This window comes from Elaeis guineensis, chromosome 7 (assembly GCF_000442705.2).
Source record: "Elaeis guineensis isolate ETL-2024a chromosome 7, EG11, whole genome shotgun sequence".
NCBI lineage: Eukaryota > Viridiplantae > Streptophyta > Magnoliopsida > Arecales > Arecaceae > Elaeis > Elaeis guineensis.
Window position 1 is genome coordinate 93032432 of NC_025999.2, and position 22741 is coordinate 93055172.

At 42.8% G+C, this 22741-nt stretch overlaps 1 protein-coding gene across 1 annotated transcript; it reads right to left on the bottom strand.

Annotated features, from left to right (window-relative positions):
• Positions 1-10849: 10849 nt before the first annotated feature.
• LOC105048548 (uncharacterized) lies at positions 10850-14047 on the bottom strand. Its single transcript, XM_010927887.4, has 2 exons — positions 13589-14047; positions 10850-11324 (listed from the first exon to the last, which is right to left on the bottom strand). Exons 1-2 carry the CDS (start codon positions 13869-13871, stop codon positions 10942-10944), a joined length of 666 nt encoding a protein of 221 aa, XP_010926189.1. The 5' UTR covers positions 13872-14047; the 3' UTR covers positions 10850-10941.
• Between the last annotated feature and the right edge of the window lie 8694 nt (positions 14048-22741).

Below are 22741 nucleotides of genomic sequence, written 5' to 3' on the forward strand. Positions count from 1 at the left end.
AAAGCTAGTTAATCTAGGCTGTTGGTTCATCTCCAAAAGACTTTTTTGCCCTATGGTCATTATTTATTTCTACTGTTATTGTGTGGAGGTGCTGTCGGATTATTTTCATAATCTTTTCTGCATTGAACGGCTATCAAAAATAGCGAGAAGTTCATCGAAGAGGGAGAAGATGGGCCAATTCTTTATCTTTCGGAAGGATTTCATCTGTTTCCCTTAGGTACTGCCTTTTTCCTCATCCATTTTCTTTCAGCCATATAGTAGTCTTTCTTCCTTTTTAGTTCTTCTCATCTCCCCCTCTTCATTCTCTTTTAAAGAACCTCCTTTGAAAATCATATCTAAGAGAGGTAGGAAGGGAAAAGAGATTGTAGATGACTCACAGATTAGGTCGACCCAGCCTATATTGGTCTTAGAGATAGAAAATTCTCTCCGAAAAAATTCGGATACCTATCCTGCAGATGAAGAGAGTTCAGACCGCAGTGCGGAATCTTTTATATATGGTCTCATAGACTACCTTGGTCCTGAAATGGAGGGATCCATTTTGATCAAGGAGAACCTCATAAATCTTAGAGAAAAATATGATACACTCGACGAATATGAGACGTTAGTACCGGATCCGAAAGGTCAGATTTCTGAACCTCTTGAGGGCTGCATAGTTTTCTATAGTGAGTCCCTTTGATCTGGACTTCGGTTTTCATTGCATCCATTTTACTACAATATTTTCAATTTCTTTAGGGTCCATCCTACTCAGATAACCCCAAATGCAATTAGAATGGTCATAGTGTTTATCATAATGTGCAGTTTCCAAGATATAAAACTTAAGATCTCTCTGTTTAGGTCTTTAGTTCTTTCGAAAAGACATCTAAGTGAGAAGAGCTGGTGGTATTTCTCACCCAGAAAAAATTATAAATTTGGACCTAGTCTTTCCTCCTCCATCCACAGCTGGAAAGGCTGTTTGTTCTTCGTCCGAGCTCCTATTCCATGAGATTTTAGGACTTCTTGGGGATGCTCAGACATCAGGCATAATTCTCAGGATGAAATTTTTTCAGGGGATGAAGTAGCTCATTCAGTCCTGATTACCACTAAAGTGGCTAAGTTATCCTTGTTGGTTAATGATCAGGCATTGTATGATGCTGGCATTAGCCTGTACTCTCCTCGAGATAAGATCGATGTATTCTTTTTTTCTCTTCTTTCTTTCTCTTCACATCATCATATATTTTTTTCTAAATATATAAATTTTTTGGTGCAAAAATGAGGTTCAATCCGATTAGAATGGAGAAGAAGAAAAGGAACGAATAGTCAAAGCAACCTGTTGTCGCCCTAACACCAAAAAAGATCAAAGGAGCACCAGAACCTCCATCTATCCAGGCATCATCTCGGTCCACCTCTGCCATGCCCTCCTTGGCCAATTCGAGGAGAAGCGATGTTTTCTGGGATCCACAATATTCTCTTTGAGCCTTATTAATTGAGCCCCCACCTCATCAACCAACCGAGGTGAGGAGAAAGAATGATTCCTGACCTGCACCTTAGGATGCAAGTCGACTGTCCCTGCTGTAGCACCATCGATCTCAACTGAGGGAGATTCTATGACGCAGATGTCTCTTTTGGAGTGGCATCGGTTAGGTAGTGATGTTCTTGAATCGGTGGTGCCAATAGTTGACCTGGAGACCCGTCAGAAGAACAAATCGAAGGAGGTCACAAATCACAGATTCGAGCATCTCGTGCATGTAAATTTCTCTTTTTTTTCTTCTTTTCTCTTTTTTTCCCCTTTCTCTCTCTCTCTCTCTCTTTTAGTCGGGGTATGACCGATATGAACCTTTGTCTTGTAGGCTACTGTCGATTTTAAGGTTTTGTATGAGAATATGGCCTACCTGTTGAAAACTAAAGAGGCCATGGACACCAACCTAATGATCCTCCAAGAGGAGAAGAAGAAGGAGTCCAAACTCACCGCGGGATTCAAAAATCAACTTGAAGAGATGTTGAAATTGTTGAAGGAGAAAAATCAGAATCTCCTGGACCTTCAGTGAAAAATAAATGAATAGGAGATAAAGATCTTTGACCTACACATTCAGGCTGAGAAGAATAAGGAGTGGAGCCGAGGCTGTATAAGGCAATCAAGGCCAATGAGGCTCATAAAAAGGCCATAGAAGCCTTGAAGAGGCAGGTCAAAAACGAACAGAAGAAAGCAGCAAATTAAAGTGGTGGAGTAGTATAAAACCTCCGTAAAATTTGAAGAGGAGGTATTTGAGAGCTCCGAAGGAGCATATGACTATGCATTCCATCAGTACAGAAATCTAATCAAGACTTTGTATCCAAAAATTGATATTTTCAAGGTGACTCCAAAGTTTGCCATTGATATGGGTATAAAGGAAGATCCTGAGCCCATTGAAGCAGTAGAAGAACCAATTAAAGAAGCAGGTCGAGAGCCAGCCAAGGTGAAAATCGTTGGGGCCATTGCTGTAGAGCCAATGACTGTAGTGCCCTTGGTTATAATAGAAATCCTAGAAGCCGTTAAGGAACTGGAGTCCATTATAGTCACAGAGCCCACTGCCACTGAGGTTGCTAAAAAACCAGAGCAGGTCAAAGAGAAACCAATCGAGTAGAACTCCAATGCCCCAGTAGACATCCTGTAAAATTTTCTTTCTTTTTGAAATGCATTGACTCGATAGGGGTCTCTTTAATTTGTAACGACCCAATGTGGGTCTTTCTTGTTGTATTTTCTTTCCACATCGATGAAAGAAATATTTTTCAATATGTCGTGGTTTGATGTGCATGTTTCTATTACTCAACAAATTCTACGACTTACCAAAAATAACTACATATATCTTATAGTTCAATAGACCTAAAGAATTGATAATTTTAACCTTACCAATTAATAATTGACTTAAGATCAAGGTTCTGACGTACCTTAGTTAGCATGGCCTTGGGTAGATCCGGTTCAAGACTCAATTTTGATTCGGAGATCATTATTTAATTCTGGCCTTCAAGTATAGTCTTTGATTCGAAGATCGATGCAATATCACCTTGGTCTTAGAATCGGAACAAGATCACCTCGATCCTAAGATCGATATAAGATTACCTTAGTCCTGAGATCTGAATAAGATCACCTTGGTCCTGAGACCAATATAAGATTATCTTGGTCTTGAGATCGGAATTGAATAACTTTGATCTTGAGACTGGTATTGGATAACCTTGATCCAGAGATAGGTATTCTGTGGGGCTAAAGATAACTTCGACCCAAAGGTCGGTATTCATTTACTTATAGGGAGATTGTGCCCTTCAAGGCTCTATCAGTTTAGAGACTGAATTCAGGAAGATCTTATCTCCATTCGTGCCCCTCGGGACTTTACTAATCTGGAGATTGGATTTGGAGAGATCTTATCTCTATTTGTGCCTTCCGGGGCTTTGCCAATCCAGAGATTGGATTTAGAAAGATTTTATCTCCATTTGTGCCTCTCGGGGCTTTACCAATTCAGAGATTGGATTTTCGTAGATTAAAAAAATAATATGTAAGAATAAATTCATTAGACTTTTATTGATAATATTTTCGAAGATTTTCAGAATTTCAAATATGAAGAATAATAGTCTCATCCAGATTTTCAATTCTATAAACTCCTGGACGAATAATATCAGTGATTCGATAAGGTCCTTCCCGATTCGAAGCAAATTTGCCTCATTTAGTAGGCTTTAAAATTTTTGCTCATCTCAGGATGAGATCACCTTTCTGAAGTGATCTCGACTTTACCTAGACGTTATAATACTTAGAGATTCTGTGTTTATAGGCTGTCATTTTGATATGGGCTTATTCTCTTGTTTCTTCAAGAAGATTCGGATCGATTTTCAATCGATCATAATTTGTAGTTTCATAAAAATTTCTGAATCTATTGGACGATAAGTCAATTTCAACTGAAATCACAACTTCGGCCCCCATAAGTAAGTTTAAAAGGAGTTTCTTCCGTCGGAATCCAATATGTGGTTCTGTATGTCCATAGAACACTATAAAGCTCTTTAGCCAACAAACCCTTCGCTTCAGTGAGCCTCGTTTTGAGGCTTTGAAGAATAGTTCTGTTAGTGACCTCGACCTTACCATTTTACTGTGGATGTTCAATAGAAGTGAGTCAATGATCGATATGAAGCTTAAGGCAAAATTTTTTGAACTTGAGATTATCAAATTACCGACCATTATTAGTGATGATTATCCGAGATAAATTGAATCGGCATATTATAAATTTCTAGATAAAATTCTGCATCTCTTTTTCAGTTATCTGGACTAAAGGTTCTGCCTCCACTCATTTTATGAAGTAGTCAATAGCTACAATCAAATTTTTTTTTGATCTGCTGATATTAGGAAAGGTCCCGATATATCTATTTTCTAAATTGCAAAGGGCCACAGACAGTAATAGAGATAAACTTAGCAGTAGGTTAATGTTGAATTTTAACATACCTTTGGCATTGGTTGTATTTGTTGACAAGATCAGCTGCATCCCTTTGAATAGTTGGCCAGTAATAGCCTTGCCAAATTACTTTATAAGCAAGTGATCTATCCTTCAGATGATTTTCACATATTTCTTCATGCACCTTCTGTGTGTATAATCAGCTTCAGACGACATCAAGCACTGAAATAAAGGAAGCGAATAAAACTTTTTGTATAATTGGTCTCCTTGGAGGATATACAATGGAGCTTGTCTTTTGATGCTTCTAGCTTTAATTGGATCATCAGACAAAACTCTCTTAGATATATAATCCATGAGAGGATCCATCGAGCTCGGTTCATGACCGATTTAAAAAATATGAGGTACTTCAATACTGGGCCTATCCAGCTATTTGATAAGTACCTTCTGATTCAGCTCGAAAATATCTGATGTGGCGAGATGTAATAGAGCATCAGCCCGAGCATTTTCTGACCTCAGAATTTGAAGTACTTCAAGCTCCTCAAAGCCTTTAGATAATTTCTTTATATTCCACAGGTAGCGAGCCATTGTGGAGTCCTTGGCTTTAAATTGACCCATACCTAGCCGATGATAAGCTGCAAGTCGGTAAAAATCTTTAGCTTTTTAACTCTAAATTCTTTTGCCATTTTCAGACCCACAGCCAGGGCTTCATATTCAGCCCTATTATTGAAAATGTTGAAATTAAACCTTAGAACTTGCTCAGCAATAAATCCTTCAGAATCTGCTAGAATCAATCCAGCATCATTTTTTTGAAAATTTGAGGCTCCATCCACATGCAGAACCCAGCACGAGTTGTTATCTGAACTTCCATAACTTTTTGGAACTGATCCATCATTAGGAATAGTACATTCCATAATAAATCCAGCTAGCACCTGACTTTTGGACAAGCTTTGTTGAGATCTTTATAATCAATACATATCCTTCATTTATCATTGATCTTTCTGACCATGATAGCATTGGCTATCCATTTTAAATAATGAGCTTCTCTGATAAATTTGACTTTTAGAAGCTTATTAATTTTCTCGTCAATGGCCTTTTGCCTCTTTGGAGCGAAACTTCTTTTCTTCTACTGAACTGGCTTGAAATTTGGATCCACATTTAATTTATGAATAATCACATCGATAGGAATGCCGGGCATATCAGAAGCTGATCAGACGAAGACATTAGCATTTGTTTGTAGGAACTTGATATTTTCTCTCAAATCAAGTTTGAGGTTTACACTGATTTGGACTATTTTTTCTGGGTCATCCCCTAAAGGAATAATTTTGCTCTTTTGTGTTGGTTCACCTCGAACTTTTCTGAGCTCATCTAGCGGATCTGACACATCGACTGGCATATTTTTCATAAGCCGCTTCATTTTAGAGAAAATCACAAAATTCTACCGAGCCACTGTCTAGTCACCATGCATTTCATCAATTTCTCCTTTGATCGAGAATCATACCAACAGATGGTAAGTAGAGACAATAGGTTTAAGGGCATTAAGATCAGATCGGTCAAAGATAGCATTGTAAGTGGATGAAACTTTAACCAACAAAAAGGTGAGCTATACTATCGATTGCTTTGAGTCTTGTCCTGTCGTGACTGATAGAGTAATTTTTTCTTCAATAGCCACTGGATCTCCTAAAAATCTGATGAGCGAAGTGCCGATCTGTCTTAATCGAGCTGTCAGATTCATTTTTAAGAATGCATCGTAGAACAATATGTCGGCAGAGCTTTCATTATCAACTAAAATTTTTTTACATCATACTTCACTACTGTCAAAGAAACGACAATAGCATCATTATGAGCGATCTAAATCTCCTTTACATTATTTTTAGAAAATAAAATAATATCTTTAATTCTCTATCTCTTGGAAGATGGGTCATCAGTGCCGTACATGATGCTAGATATCATATTGATAACATTGGTCGTTGGTCGGTTATGGTCCTCAGAACTTTCTTCCACTGGAGATAGATATTTCACGACTTTGGCTAGCCTGACATATTTACCGAGGTAGTCCTGACGCACCAAAATTTCTATTTCATTTTGCAGCTGCCTACATTCCTCGATATCATAGTTATGGTCTCCGTAGAAGTGGTAGTATTTTTACTTGTCTCTCTTCTCTAGAGGAGCCTTCATAGGACCAGACCTTCAGAGATATTTTTTTCTTTCAATTTTCATCAGAATCTATGTTCGGAGGGCGGACAGAGGGGCATAAGAGTCAAAATGCTGAGGTGAATTTTCTGATCTCGAATTTTTCTGAAGTCGATCAAGGGTTTTATTTTACGGAGCTTCATTATTTTCTCTTGACCTTTTCTTGCCATTTTTATCCTTCTTTGCTTGTCTTAAGATGGCTTCTTCTTCCTCGACCTGAGCGTACTTTCATATTCGATCGAGTAATTCATCATAATTGTTTGAAATTTTTTTATTCAAGGAGAAAATCAGATGATTGCTCCAGAGTCTTCTTTTCAAAGCAGATATAGCAACTAACTTATTGAAATTTTTTACTTCAAGAGTGGCCGCATTAAAACAAGCTACATACTTTCAGAGGTCTTCTCCCTCCTGTTGTTGAGCAGAAAAAAGACTATTCACATGCTACAAATGAAGCCGATTAGTACCAAAATAAGTGACGAACAGCCTCCCGAGTTGCTCAAAAGAGGAAATGGACCTCTGTGGGAGTTCAGAAAGTCATACCCTCACTTCTTTCTTGAGGGTTGTAGGAAAAGTGATGCATAATAGGGCATCAAAAGCCCCTTGTAAAGCCATAAGGGCCCTATAATTCTCGATATGATCTATTAGATCAGTAGAGCCATCAAAAGACTCGATGATGGGCATCTTGATCGATTTGAGACCAATTCATTCAGAATTTCATGAGAGAGGAGATCGAAGATTGAAACTATCTTTATTCTGAGATCAACCTCCTATCTGGATCTCCATTGAGCATCTTTCAAGATCCAGAATCTTATGTTCCAGATCATCCTCTTTTGAACCTTCATTGTACTGGGGATGAATTCATTGTCAGTCTCATCAATATGATGTTTATCTTGAAGAGCTGGTTGATGACTGTGTTGACATACAGCCTTTGGAGGAGGAGTTTCTTTCTGCTGTTGCTCCTTTTGAAGCTATTGAACAGTCAGTGTTAGGACTTAAATTTGTTAAACCAAGAAGTTGAATTATTGGAGATCAACAGTAATTGGTTGTTGTTGTGATGCCTCCGGCATTCCTCCTTCTGGAGAGGAGGGAGAGGGTTGCTGTGCATGTGGTTTAATCATCTTTTTCATAAAAAAATAAAAAAAGGCCCATTCCTCTAGTGTCAATTTGTTGTTGTGAGACTCAAAATCTGGGATAGAGGAGGATCAGATGAAGCTGGACTGGAGTGGCTGTAGCGATCTGATTCGACTCTTCTTCGATGAATCCTGCAAAATTAGTCAAAAATCGGATGGGATCCTTCGGTTCTCGACCCTCCGATGCCTAAGTCAGTTCAAGTCTCGAGATAGAGGGTGGAAAAGAGTAGAGGAGCATGAGAAGAGGTTTTGAATGGAACTGGAGAGATTAGACTAAGTGAGAACTAGAGTTCTTCTTCAAGAACTGCCAGAGTTTCCACTGACAAAGTCTCCCATAATCCTAGAATTGTGGACTTACCGATGGAGGATCTCTAGCTCTCTATTTATAGAGGGATTGACGAGGCCATTTCAGAGTTCGTTAGGCCATTATAGGAATTGGTTAGGCGGTTAGAGCTATCTGTAAGTGAGTTGGCGTACAGCTATATGTATGAGCTGGAAGTGAGGTCATACTTGGCCGTTTTTGCCAACTGTATATAAGATCGTGGCCAGCTGAGACTTAGTTGTAGAGATTGTGGTGGGCTCTTACAGGATGACTGCTGCCGCTAATATAGTGGTTTACCTTGGTAAAAGATCGGTGTGAAACAGAGATAAGTTATTATCAGTTGAGACCTGTCATCTCAGATCATAGAATATCGGGATATCTCAATTTAGATCGATAAAATACCGATCTGAATCTGCTTATCAGCAAGTTAACGCACCGCAATTTGATACTTCGAGATTGATAGTTCTTTGACCTCACATGATGATGGCACGTGGTTTGGAATTGATTTAGTGCACCAACATATCTATTGAGACTAAACTGTGAAAATTAACCTAAAAAATATAAATGCAAACCTCATTGACCTCAAACTCTCACTAATTTCCTTGAACAAGTTGTGTGTGAACATCTTAGAGTTCATAAATAATAACTGAATTGGCTCCAGCTCGGTCCGACCAACCAGAGCGTCTGCCTATCAGAACAATCTCTCGTGGGTCAACATCAAACCCATCGATGTTATCTCGAGCAAGCGAACTTGGACGCTTATCCAGAAGATACAATGTCTTGGGGAGACCATTTAGATTTGAGACTACATGAGGCTCCTCCTAAGTGTCAAAGGATCATGATAAAAGAACGAGTATCCACTGTTCCCAGTTGGAGATATTAAAGTCGCTGAGGTCATTACTTGATTTGGAATGGGATAAACTATGGTTTCATGTCGACAAGAGCCTACGAATTCCGCGTATACTAGTTTATTCATAAGATTCATTCTCCTTGAGGTCAACAACATTTGATCACCTTTTGTCGTTTTTCAGCAAGAGGTCATAACGTGAGGTTGCCAGGGACTGATGACAAAGTCAGGATCATATAATTACTTCAAGGTCCAATTACTGTTACCTAACATGGGCATGCTTGCTTTTACTCGCTTCCTTCCTATAACAAAAGCATGCAATAATAAATTTTTTTTTTTGATTGAATAATAATAAAATCTTCTGCTATGATTAAAATTTTATGTTCAAATCAACATATTTAATTTGTTTGTTTTTGATTTGCTTAATTTCATAATAATTTCATAAAATATAGGCCTCACCCAATTCTTGAACATCTTATAGTGGATTTGTTTAGTCAAAGTTCTTCTAGCTTGAAAGATGGAAAGTTTTTTGTTCCAGACCTAGATGTGGATAAGGTTTAAGAAATTATATTGAGTTTAGAGTTAGGTCTAAGATCAAGATTGAGCCTTAGAGAAGTATGGATAGCAGAAAATTTTGAGAAAAAACTTTCAACGAAAAAAAAAAATTATAAGCCGGATCCAGGACTTGGTACGATCACCAACATAGTATTGATGATATCTAGGAAAAAAGAAGAAGCAAGATAGCCATGTCTGTTAAAGAAGAGAATTAAAATAATCTTCAAAGAAAAATAACTTTGAATCATGTTTAAAAAATTAAACAAAATATCTAATAAATTTTAATACGATATGAATCGATGCCACCAAATTGTCAGCTACGTACGAAGACAACAAGCCAAAATAACAAAACAAATTATTTATAGCTTGTGAACACAATCAATAAAACAATTGAACAAACAGGTCTTCAGTCAAAATTAAAAAATACGGTTGAACAAATAAAATTTAGTCGAAAAATATTTTGTGCATCGCAGACGGTATAGAAAATCTGATATAGAATGTATCGTTTTAACTGATTGATCCATGTAACCATCGCTTGTCAATATATATTTAATATCAATTGATCGATTTTTTTATTTAAAAATTTTGTATGATGAAAATATTCTTCTTAAAAATTATGATATCTCTTTTTAAAAATTATGACATTTCTCCGCAAAAATTATATAAAAAATACTAAACTAAAATAAAATATCATAATTTTTGTGAAGAAATATCATAATTTTTGAAAAGTATCATAATACTATACAGAGAAAAAAAAAGATAATAAATATATGCGGAAACAGTATTATGACATCTTTTTTAAAAATTATAATATTTTTTCATAAAAATTATGACATCCCTCTTCAATTTAATATTTTCTATAAAGAGTGCCATAATTTTTATGAAATGATGTTATAATTTTTAAGAAGAACATTTTCATCGTGCAAAATTTTGAAACAAAAAAACTGATCTACTAATATTAAATGTGCATTGAAAAACGATGGCTACGTAGACCAATCGAATGAGATGGTACATAGTACGTCGAATTTTCTATACCTCCTGCGGTATATAAAGAATTTCTAAAGTCTAGTAAGAGGAACAACATAATATAGCAGATACTTTCTATCACGAGGACTGGACTTCAAAGCAAATTTTGGCCCACAAAAATTCTGAGTGGTAATCAGAAAATATAGGACCATGAAAAAGAGAATGCGATTTAAAAGATGACAGACTACCGCAAACACATTAGAACCCAAAAAGAACCACATCAGTAGGCAATTCATCGAGAGCTAGTTTAGAGCTATTTTTGTATAGAACCTTGCTGTACTCATTTTTAACACCCCTAACCATACATGTCAATTGCTAGATCATAAGATCAGATCATGCATTGTTTTGCAGTGACTCATATGACTCATCAAAGGATTGACACCATATCTTTAGACACCATATCCAATAAAAAATGTAAAAGGATGGTTCTTTCAGGAAAATTAAGTTTTCAACCCAACAGCAAAACATTTCATGATAATCTCAAGGGTTCTTCTTGCTATCAGAATGTGACAACCTGAGATCAATTGACTGCAATTGGTTTCGAAGATTCTTGTTGTCCTCCAAAAGGCGGTCATATTCTTGAAGAAGCCCTTCAGATTGTTTACCTAGAGCTGTTGCATTGGCTTCTGCTGCCTTTGCCTCCTTACTTATCGCATCTAACTCCAGTTTCAGCTGTTTGATCTGTTCATTCAAATCGGTGGTCTCCTTGTCTCGTGATTTTAAGTCATCTGAACCCCCATTCTTTGTTTCTTCTAAGGCCCTGTTTTGTTTCATTACAGCCTCCATGCTCTTTCTTAAACCCCGCAGTTCTCTAATATAATGGTGCAGTCGGTCAATTATCAGTGCAAGGAATAGAGAATATCCTGCAAAATTTCAATGACACAGTATTCAGATTAAATTGATAAAGAAACGAGTAGAAAACTTAAACAGAATGGAGAAAACCTGTTGATTTTTTTGTAAAGAAGTTGTCAATCATCCTATAAAGTAGCGCTAGATCATTATTCCCAAATTCATCAAAAGACAGTAATCCATGTGCTTACAACAAAAAAGGTAAATTATAGGACAACTCACCTTCCAAAAAATCCACGTCCACAAACTGCATACAGTATTCTAGTAAATTAATTTTCTTTGTTTAGAATAAAATAAATAGATGATTATAGGACACTTAATTCAATTTTAGTGTATAAAACATAAGAGATTGTCAGAAGTTATTAATCCCATTATTGGAGAATGATATGCGATGTCCTGAATATTAAATTGTAGAAAATTAGTATCTGAATTCCATGCCCAAGAAATTGCAACGAATGAGGCATAGAGACCCTAGTAGGTCGCATCTCTCGGCCATGGAATCTTTGTTTTCTCAACAAAGATGACCTCTAGAATGAATTAATAAAATCATTGCATCTCAACAAAAATGATAAAGCCTTGATGCGACATAGAATCTGGTTGTTATTTTTTTTATAAACACTACAAGTCTTTCTTATTATTAGTAAATTTGAACATGCCCTTTTTTCCCTTTTCAAGAAAAAGGAGAGCAAAGCCCCATCTGGCCTTTCATTAGGAAAGTGGCAAAGGCAAACTAGAAGATATCGAACAAACTGAATGATAAAAATAGAGTTTCAAAATGTCCATCATTCAAACAGCATATATTTGAATCTATGGAATTCTCAGCACGTTGATAAATATGCTTGGGGTAATACTTGGAATTCTCCATCAAGATCTACAAATAAAACTACAGTTCATAGGACAAAGTAATTTGCATAAAAATTCGAGGTGAAAAAAACTTTCACTCTACCTCTTCTTTAGTTCAAAACAGTTTAACCAGCTTTGGCTATGCCAGGTCAAAAAACCGTCCAGGATTTTCAAACAGGAGCTTATGCCTACTTCAAGAGTCCCACATTTCAAGCCTCAACCCACATCTTGTTATCTCTCTCTCTCTCTCTCTGCCCCCGCCCTCATGTGGCTTTCCCCACTTTTTTCTCCCCTGATATTCATTGTACTCATGTGTTTTGCTTGTTACTCTCTGTGACAAAATTACCTCTTATATGCAAGAGCTTAAATGTTTCATTATGCAAAGCTATCATTTAGTCCATTCAATGCACACCTAAATCTGAAACCATTTGGTACAAGTCAAAGGCAGCTGGGAGCTGGCGACCCATGAAATTTGACAGCTAATTTATTTGGTTCAACTACCCATCTATCATCAATTGCAGGCAACCATGACAAAACAAGCAAAGCGTCAAACATATTTAATCAAGATGGAAGCCCCTCTCAGAGTCCGTTTCAAGTGGGAAAAGAGGGCTGCATAAACTCAAAGCAGTCTCCCAAATGCCACCTAGGTAAATTTGGAAAGAATTATTGAAGGCATTACATTGCAAAGAATTATTGAAGGTAAATTTCTTCTTTGTGGGTAACGGGTGCATAATTTGGAAAAATGTTGGTGGAAGAAAAATGTAAAAACAAATTCTCTAATGCCTTCAGGTCCAACTTCATAAAACTCTATGGTAAAGGAATCATCAAGAGTATATTGAAGAGCTACATCATCCCAAACATAGTGCAAAAACCTTAAGTGGACCACCCAATCATGTGCCCATCAATGGAAATTACAAACATGCACATGTCATCCCATTCACTATGAATTCTATTAATTAATCGAATTCATATAGCCAGAGTTGGACAATTGATCACAATTTGATCAACCAGTGTGTCTTTAAGGGGCTCAATTCATCGATTCAGGAAGGATCCAGGTGAAGGGAACCGAAAGTAGAATTTCTATTCCTGAGATGTAAATTGCTAGTTTGATCAGGTTGATATAGCAGATTGATTCCAATAAATTCCTTTAGAAGTAGAAACCATATGAAACAATGTACAAGCTACAACAGTACAAAAAGTACCAAAGGACATCACAAAAAGTATCTAGATCAATTCTTATACCCTTCTCTTTATTTTATTCTCTGTTTAAAGAATAAATCCATAGGCAATCGCGCACATCACAAAATTTCAACAACGAATAAATCGAACCAAATCGCCAATCAGGAAAAGAAACTTTCAATCAAAAGAGAGTCAGATCACAGAAGGAGGACGAGCCTAAGATTCGAGAGAGAGAGAGGGGGGGGGGGGGGCGTACCCATGAGGGAGGCCTCGAGGAGGTTCTGGCTCATGAGGACCTGATCGGTGGGCGTGAGAAAGCCAGTCTCGGCAGAGCGGTCGCGGATCTTGAGCATGCTGTAGACGCTGGAAGCCAGGACGACGAGGACGGTGCCGGCCACGGTCTTGACCATGACGGGCCCGCGCCCGCGCTTGAGGCGGTCCAGCCCCAGGATGGCCAGCTTCCGCAGCGGCGTCTTGAACAGCAGCACCACCACCATCCCCACCTCCGCCGACAGCAGCGCAAACAACAGCTGAATCATCTTGCTCTCCCACCGAAACCGCTCAAACCGATCACCGATCGATGGTCTTTCCTTGGGGAGAGCGTCGTTGATGATAAATTTGGGGGGGGGCAAGTTGGTGGTGGACGATGTAATGGGCAGCGACAAATTTATCTATGGGGAGTTAGAGAATGACAGATTGAAGGCAGCAGCACGGGAAGAACGTTCCAGGGAAGGCCGTTACGAATTACGGGCCCTTTTCTGCCCTCCGTGGCTTGCTTAAACACCCGGTATGTTTAAGCCAAAGATTTCTTCGAGGCACAGCTCGGTACCAAAGGGTGCTTTGGACACGCGTCACGACCGGACCCAACGTGTATGTTTTCAAATAACGTTCCATTCTCCTCCCTCGTCGTGCCAGACGTCGTTGAAATATCCGGTGCAATGGTGGGGGTCGTACCACAATATATTAATTAATTGACCACCTGACGTTTTTTTTGGGAGCAGGTATGAAATTTTGACTAAAAATCGGATTCGATGCGCCCATGGCCGTCAAGGTATAACCCGTGGTCCGACTTTGTGAGGTGGTTGGAACCACGAGAATCGCCGGCATGACACATAGGGGACCTTGACATTCAAATCTTACCTTTATTTTTTATAAGATAGTACTAAAAGTTGATATAAAATAAATCTTAAAGTCACCCAAGAGGCAGGATTGATGAGAAAATGAAGTTTACACTCCATGGCAGGAGAAATTATATCCTCATTAACCATTCGCTTGTCTCCAATTGCCTGCTCAAGCACATTGTCTTCATTTGTTCTTGCGATGCAGTATTGACATGGTGGACATGTGCAGGATATAGTTTTTCCGATAGGAGAGCTAAACTACAATTTGTATTAACAAAAAGAAAAAGTTTGTAGCTATGCCATCAACCATGTGCTGTTATGTGTTTCCCATTATGTTAAATTATTGACATGGACAATTTGAAGTAGGTGGTTGCGTTGGTGGATGTCACTCTAGAGATTCAACCATAGTTCATTGATTAATTTATTAATGAATCCTTCTAATCTATAAGCCAGTCTAGTAATCACACACCTACCTCAAATTATGTACGATATCCAATTTATCGAGAAGTTCCATTTTACATGTAAGGCTTTATAAGTGCTTCAAGTTGCTCTCACAATACATGTTAATAGTTGTAATGACCCGAGCCACGTCTAAAAAAATCAGACGGTTAAGTTCTCGCATTTTCGTCAAATTAAAGATTCAAATTTAATCACAATAGAAATTTTTTGTGCATCATCTATGATGTAAAAAATCTGATGGGGAGTGAACTACTTCATTTTTTTGGACCACGTAGCTACTATTTTTCAATACGCATTTAATGTTTGCAGTTCTATTTTTTTGTTTAAAATTTTGAATGACGAAAATATTCTTTTTAAAAATTATGACACTCCTTCTCTTTCAAAAAAATTACGACATCCTATGTTGATATTATGGCAACCTGCGTTGAAAATATGATTTTTTACAGAGGATGTCATAATTTTTTTACAAGATGTCATAATTTTTGTGAAGGGGTGTTATAATTTTTATGAAGGAGTGTCATAATTCTGTGAAGAAGTGTCATAATTTTTTTGGAAGGGAAGGGATATCTTAATTTTTGTAAAAGAATGTCATAATTTTTAAGAAGAGTATTTTCGTCATTCAAAATTTCAAACGAAAAAATAGAATTGCGGATATTAAATGCACGTTGGAAAGCAGTGGCTACGTGATCCAATAGGACGAAGCGGTACGTTTTATGTCAGATTTTTTACACTGCGGGTGGTGCACAAAGAATTTTCCCCAATCACAAATATCAAAATCAATTTATGGTTAATTCCAAAAAGGCTCATACTATAATCTTTCCTAGTCTACATGGACTATAGATTAGATACATTATGATACCATTTGTATTGGTCCAAGTTCATCCAAAAAAATTTGTCAGAAGATATTATTTATATTTTTTGACCCTATATATGTAGGTAAGATTTATCTGGTATATAATCAATGCAAAGTTAAATACATTCTCATGCGATTCTTCACAATAATGATAGTGTCTACCATTTTGTTAATGATTATGCCTATTGAAGCCCCTCACAATGTTTAGAAAACATGACTCCCTCGGTCATGACCACTGGTAAGATGGAGGAAGAAATGGCTCACGTTCGACTACAAGATTTGTTGCGGCCAATCCCCTCGTTGCCTGGTCGCTGAGAACGAGCGCCTGCAAAAGAAGTCCGCACTGACCGGAGGTGACTCCGGCGGAGACCCTCCGACGATCAAGTCAGAGAGGAGACTAGGCAACAGTAGAAAGGAATCAAAGAGCTCAACGAGAGGAGAGGGTGAGCACGAGAGCTAAAATGGGAGAGATTCAAGGGGTTCGAAAAGGACCTCCTCAGCACTGTTGCCTTCCCCGATTTATAGTAAGAGGCGGTATGGTCCTGCTGTCAGTGATGTAGACAACTGGAGAGTTGTCAAATCATCGGGGGTTGTCACGTCGTTGACGAGCTGACAGGTCCTAGGAATTAATTCGTGTCTTTGACAGGACAGCACCCCAGGCACCTGACAGGACAACGCCCCCTGGCGGTTGCACGACATGTCTTTGATAGGACTGCAGCCCATACCGCTCATCCGGCATCTAGAAGGGCCTGCAGAGGTCGGACGTTGGTTGTCCAATCCGACGGTGAGTCGGTGGTGTCCCATCCGACAGGGAGTCGGTGATGCTAGATCGGCTTTCAGACGATCAGAGGTAGAGTCGACCGGTCCGGCCGATCCGCTCCGACCGGGCACGATCGATAGTCACTGTTGGTATTGGCCATCGTCGGACGGACGGAGTCGGTCGGTCCTTCCTCGTGGATGGGTCGGCATCGGGATCCGTCGGAGTCGGTGTCGAGGATGGATCGGCGTCGTGACCCATCGTGAGTCGGCGTTGGTGAGTCGGCATTAGGGTCGGTCAGTATATCCCAACAGTTGTCCCCCCCACTCCTGAGCCTGATGTCACATCGGCCTGCTTTTCAGCGCGGGTGGGGCGTTGGGCGAAAGGAGTGGATTCTTTATTGCGTCCTGCCTTGGTTCTGCTGATCTCACCAGCGGACGATCCGGATAAATCGACATCATGCGTCCTGACGTTCGATGATTTGACGTCAGGTGATCCGGTGTCAGATGACCCAGTGCCGGACGATCTGGTGTCAGACGATCCAGTGTCGGATGATCTGGTGTCAGACGATCCAGTGTCGGACGGTCTGGTGTCAAACGATCCTGTGTCAGGCGCCTTTTGGGGAATGCAAACCACCGCCTGGCGTCATCTTTGGGAGCGCGGACCGCTGTGAGGCGTCCCATCGGGGATGCGAATCGCCGTAGGCGATTTAATTCTGAGGTGCGGCCTTCCTGCCAAGCATCGGGAGGTCGTTGGGCCGGCGTCATTCGTATTAATGAAGGCGACGTGGCCTGATCTGGGATGGGTGCGCCGAACCGTCGGGCCTGAGGAGGGCCCGGATGTCGCCACGCGTCGATCATCCGAGAGGTCTTGGTCGGCGCGGCCACATCCCGGCTGTCGGAAAGCCCTATATATATGGGGCCGCTTGTACTCAAAGCCTCACTTCTCACGGTCTTGCTGCAGAGACTCTGCCCAAACGGTCTCTCCTCTGTCGCAGGTAGCTGCCCCCATCCCCGTTCTTCGGAAGGTTCATCCAGAGTTTGTGTTTCCTTTTGTCTTGCTCTCACTTCCTTTGAAATCTTTTCTTCTCCTTCTTCTCTGGTTTTCCCTTCTTCTTGGTTTCGGTGTCATGGCCAGGACCTTTCCTTGGGAGGCTCGATCGGGGAACCCGACCGATGATCTTCGGTCGACCCCGGAAGTGGAGGTTTTCTCACTTTCGGGGCCGAATATCGATCGGCTTCGGGAACAGTATTGTATCCCGGAGCAGTTCCGACTCTCCGCCCCTGGGGCCGGAGGGCGGGTCAACAATCCGCTTGCGGGCCAGGTGGCTCTGTACATCGAGGACCTCCAGGCTGGTCTTCGGCTTTCGATTCTGGAGTTTGTTCGGAATCTGCTAGATTATTACGGACTTTGTCCGGCACAACTGGCGCCGAACTCAGTTTGGTTGATAATCAGCTTCGTCCTGTTGTGTCAGCTATTGCCGACCAACCCTCGGATCTCTCTCTTCCGGGCATTCTTTATCCTCCGACCCCACCCTAAAGCCCGAGGGTGGTGGCTCTTCAACCCCCGGAAGGGTCTTTCTTTCATTACTGATCTTCCATTGTCCATCCACGGGTGGAAGAATCAGTTTTTCTTCGTTTCCTCTTCTTCTCCCTGGGGTTTTCCTTCTTGCTGGGGCGTGCCTCGGACCGAGGCGAACGAGAACAGCCGAGTGGAAGCGGACAACCAGGAGGATTTCCACCAACTCAAAGATATGTCGGTACCGAAGCAGAGGGAGCTTGTTACCGAACAAGCCCTCTACGATGCTGGCTTGAGCCTGGTCCCCCGTCTAGGTACCGCCCGATCCATTGGTTGTCTTTTGGTTTCGCGTTGGTTTCGCGTTGGTCCCCGAACATGTGCTAATTCTCTTATTGAAATTGCAGGGACACCACCGAGGATGAGGCCGACCGATGCCGAGATCAGACAGTACGCAGCGAGGAAGAGGCCGGCGTCTGGTGTCGGGCCCTCACGACCTCCGAAGAAGCCCTCGACAGCAGCGCCGGCCGCCACCACATCGAAGGCCGATCAGTCAGAGCCGGTCATCGCACTTTCGACTCCGACAGTGCTACCGGAGGAGCGGCCGGTGGAGGGAGTGACCGAGGGAACATCGACGGTTTCGTCGATGGAGGAGGCAACGGATACCGTTCGAAAACCTGAACGTCGTCCGTCGGTGCCCGTTGCTGTCGTCGAGGGTGCTCAATCAAGCTCGAGCATCCCCTCCTTCCCCGACCTACGGGCCTGGGCGGCCGATCGGGGGAAAACCCTGATGGCCCTTGCTAACGACCCAAGGTCGGAAAGTCGCGCCGCGTCACCTGGCGCTCAGGCCCCCGAAGGAGCATCAGCCCTGGCCGACCACAACTTGGCCAGGAGGCTATGTCAGGGAATCCTCCTCCCAGTTCGGGGATAACTTTCCCTGGTCCAGGGGCTTCGAGACTTCTGCCTTTCTTAGGACTAGATCTCCAGGCCTGAAAAGCTTCGGCTTGACCTTGACGTTGTAATATCGGGCCACCTTTTGTCGGTAGGAAGCCATACGAAGTTGTACTTCGCATCGGAGTTCGGGCAAGAGGTCCAAGTCAGCTCTCCGACACTCGGAGTTGTCTGGCTTGTGATACTGCTCGACTCTGATCGATGGTAACCCGATCTCCAGTGGGATCATGGCTTCCGTTCCATAGGCCAAACTGAAAGGTGATTCTCCGGTCGAAACCCGGGGTGTCGTCCGGTATGCCCACAGGATGGAGTTCAACTCCTCGACCCAGAGGCCCTTTGCTTCATTCAGTCGGGTTTTTAGTCCGTGTAAGATGGTCCGATTGGTCACCTCGACTTCGCCGTTAGATTGTGGGTGTTCGACCGAGGTCAGTCGGTGTGTGATATGAAATCTCGCACAGAAGTCTCTAAAGTCCTGGTTGTCGAATTATCGCCCATTATCAGAGATAATGGAGTGCGGCAATCCAAACCTGAAAATGATGGACTTCTGAACGAAGTCCTCCATCTTCCGCTCGGTAATCTGTGTCAGGGGCTCAGCTTCCACCCACTTGATGAAGTAGTCGATGGCGACGACAATGAACTTTCTTTGTCCGGATGCCGGAGGAAAGGGTTCGAGTATGTCGATTCCCCACTGGGCGAAGGGCCAAGGGGCGACGACCGGAGCAAACTGGCTGGCGGGTCGGCGTTGTATGTTGGCATACCTTTGGCATGGTTCGCACCTCCGAACCAACTCAGCTGCATCCTTTTTCATAGTGGGTCAGTAGTAAGCCTGTCGCAGGACTTTGTAAGCCAGAGACTTGCCCCCCAAGTGATCATCGCAGATCCCTTCATGCACTTCTCTGAGGGCATAGTCTGCGTCGGTCGGCCCCAGGCACTTCAGCAAGGGAAGGGAGAATGACCTTTTGTATAGTCGGCCGTCGATCATCACATATTGTGAAGCCGCCCACCAGAGTCGTTTGGCTTTCGCGGGGTCTTCGGGGGTAGATCCGTCGGTCAGGTACTGAGCGATCGGATCCATCCAGCTCGGCTCTGTCACCAGTTGCAGCACCTCTTCGACCTTGTCGATGCTCGGTTGTTCAAGACTTTCTACGAACGTCCGACCCAAGGTGCCGTAGTCGGATGTCGCGAGCTTGGAGAGTGCGTCGGCCCGAGCATTTTTCACCCTGAGGATGTGGAAGATCTCGAAGTACTTGAAGGGTGCCACGAGATCTTTCACTTTTTGGTGGTATTTGACCATGGTCGGATCCCGCACTTCGAACTCACCTTTGACCTGTCCAACGATCAGTTGAGAGTCGGAGAAGACCTTGAGTCAGTCGACCCCGAGCTCCAGTGCCAACCCCAAGCCCACGACGAGCGCCTCATATTCGGCCTGATTGTTGGAGGCCTTGAAGTCGAATCGGAGGGCGTGTTCGGTAACCACTCCCTCCGAGTTGGTGAGCAGGAACCCGACCCCGCTCCCTCGAGTGTTGGAGGCTCCATCGATGTGCAACACCCAGGTTGAGTCGGGGTCACAATCGGAGGTCCCAACCTCTTCGGGGCTTCCTTCCCCCGACGCATGGTCGGTCGTCGGGCATTCCACGACAAAGTCGGCCAGAACCTGGGCTTTCAAAGCAGGTCGCGGTCGGTATTGGATGTCGAATTCGCTCAGTCTCACAGCCCACTTCGCCAGCCGTCCTGATGTATCAGGGCGGTGCAGGATTGCTCTCAGGGGCTGGTCGGTGAGGACCACGATAGCGTGCGCCTGGAAGTACGGGCGGAGCTACTGTGCTGAAATGACCAGAGCGAAAATCATTTTCTCTGCCTTCAAGTACCGAGTCTCGACTTTGTGAAGCGCTTTGCTGACGTAGTATATCGATTGCTGAACTCGATTTTTGTTCTCTCGGACGAGCACCGAGCTAACTGCTTCCGGGGAGGTAGCTAAGTAAAGATACAGTATCTCCCCGACCTCCGGCCTCACAAGTAGGGTCGGAGAAGTCAGGTATTTCTTCAGTTCCTCGAAGGCTTGTCGGCACTCATCCGGCCAAGAGAAATGCTTTGCCCGTCTCAGAGTTTTGAAGAACGGGAGGCATCTCTTGGCCGACCGAGAAATGAATCGGCTGAGCGCGATAATCCTTCCTTTGAGTTGCTGCACCTCCTTTTTGGTGTCCGGATGTCACATGTCGATGATAGCCTTGATCTTCTCGGGGTTGGCCTCGATTCCTCATTGCGAAATGAGAAACCCGAGGAACTTCTCCGAGGTAACCCCGAAGGCGCACTTAGTCGGGTTCAGCTTCATCCGGTGTCGTCGTAGAGTGCGGAAAGTTTCTTCGAGATCCCGCACATGATCCGAAATTTGCGCACTCTTCACCAGCATGTCGTCGACATATACTTCCATGTTGTGCCCGATCTGATCTTTGAAGACCTTGTTGACAAGTTGTTGGTAGGTGGCTCCAGCGTTCTTCAGTCCGAAGGGCATTACTCTGTAGCAGTAGAGGCCCTTGGGGGTCACGAAGGTGGTGTGTTCCTCGTCTTCGGGCGCCATTCAAATCTGGTTGTATCCGACGAAAGCGTCCATGAAGCTGAGCAGTCAATGGCCGGACATCGCGTCTACCAGCTGGTCGATCTTCAAAAGTGAAAAGCTGTCCTTCGGACCGGCCCGATTCAGGTCGGTGTAGTCGATGCAGATCCTCCACTTTCCATTGGCTTTCTTCACCATAACGATATTGGCGAACCAGTCGGGATAGGTGGTCTCTGTAATGAAGCCTGCCTCGAGTAGCTTATCCACCTCCTCGTCGATGACCTTTTATCTTTCAGGAGCAAAAGACCGCTTCTTCTGCCTTACCGGCCTCATCGCTGGGTCGATGTTGAGTCGGTGTGTCATTGTCTCTGAGAAATTCCCGACATATCCGCCGTCGATTAGGCGAATACGTCGGCATTGGCCTTCAGTAGCTCCGCCAAATGTCATCGCTCGGGGTCGGATAATTGAGACCCGATCCACACTTTTCGGTCGGGATTCTTCACTATTGAGATGGGAGCGAGCTGTTCGGTCGGTTCACCCCGCTCTTCTTCTTCCCGTTGGTTTAGCTTGTCGACCGTCAGGGGGCCCTTCGATTCGTCGCTTTGCACAGAGATCTGAAAGCATCGTCGGGCGAGTTGTTGGTCTCCGCACATCTCCCCGACTCTATTTTTGATCGGGAATCGAATCAGGAGATGGTACGTCGAAACAATCGCCTTGAGGGCGTTTACTCCGGGTCTTCCAAGTATAGCGTTGTAGGCCGAGGGTACTTGGACGACCGCAAAAGTCAAGTGGACTGTGCTTTATCGTGATTCGGCTCCAGCCGTCACAGGCAGGGTAACTTCTCCTTCCACCGCGACAGCATCTCCAGCGAAGCCTATCAGGGGTGTAGAGACTCTCTTGAGTCGGTCGGTCGACAGTCGCATCCGGGAGAAGGTCAAGTAAAACAGAATGTTTGTTGAACTTTCATTATCTACAAAGATTCTTTTTACATCATAATTTTCTATTATTGTCGAGACAACAACAGCGTCATCATGGAGAGTTTGGATGCCCCGAACATCTTCTTCTATAAAAGTAATTACATCGTTCGGGTGCGGCTTCTTCGTCGGCTCCCCTCCAGCAGACGTCCCCGGGCTCAGTCGTTTGGAAATCATATTGATGACCCCGACCGTGGGCCGGTTAGTCGTTGCTTCTTCAGTCGG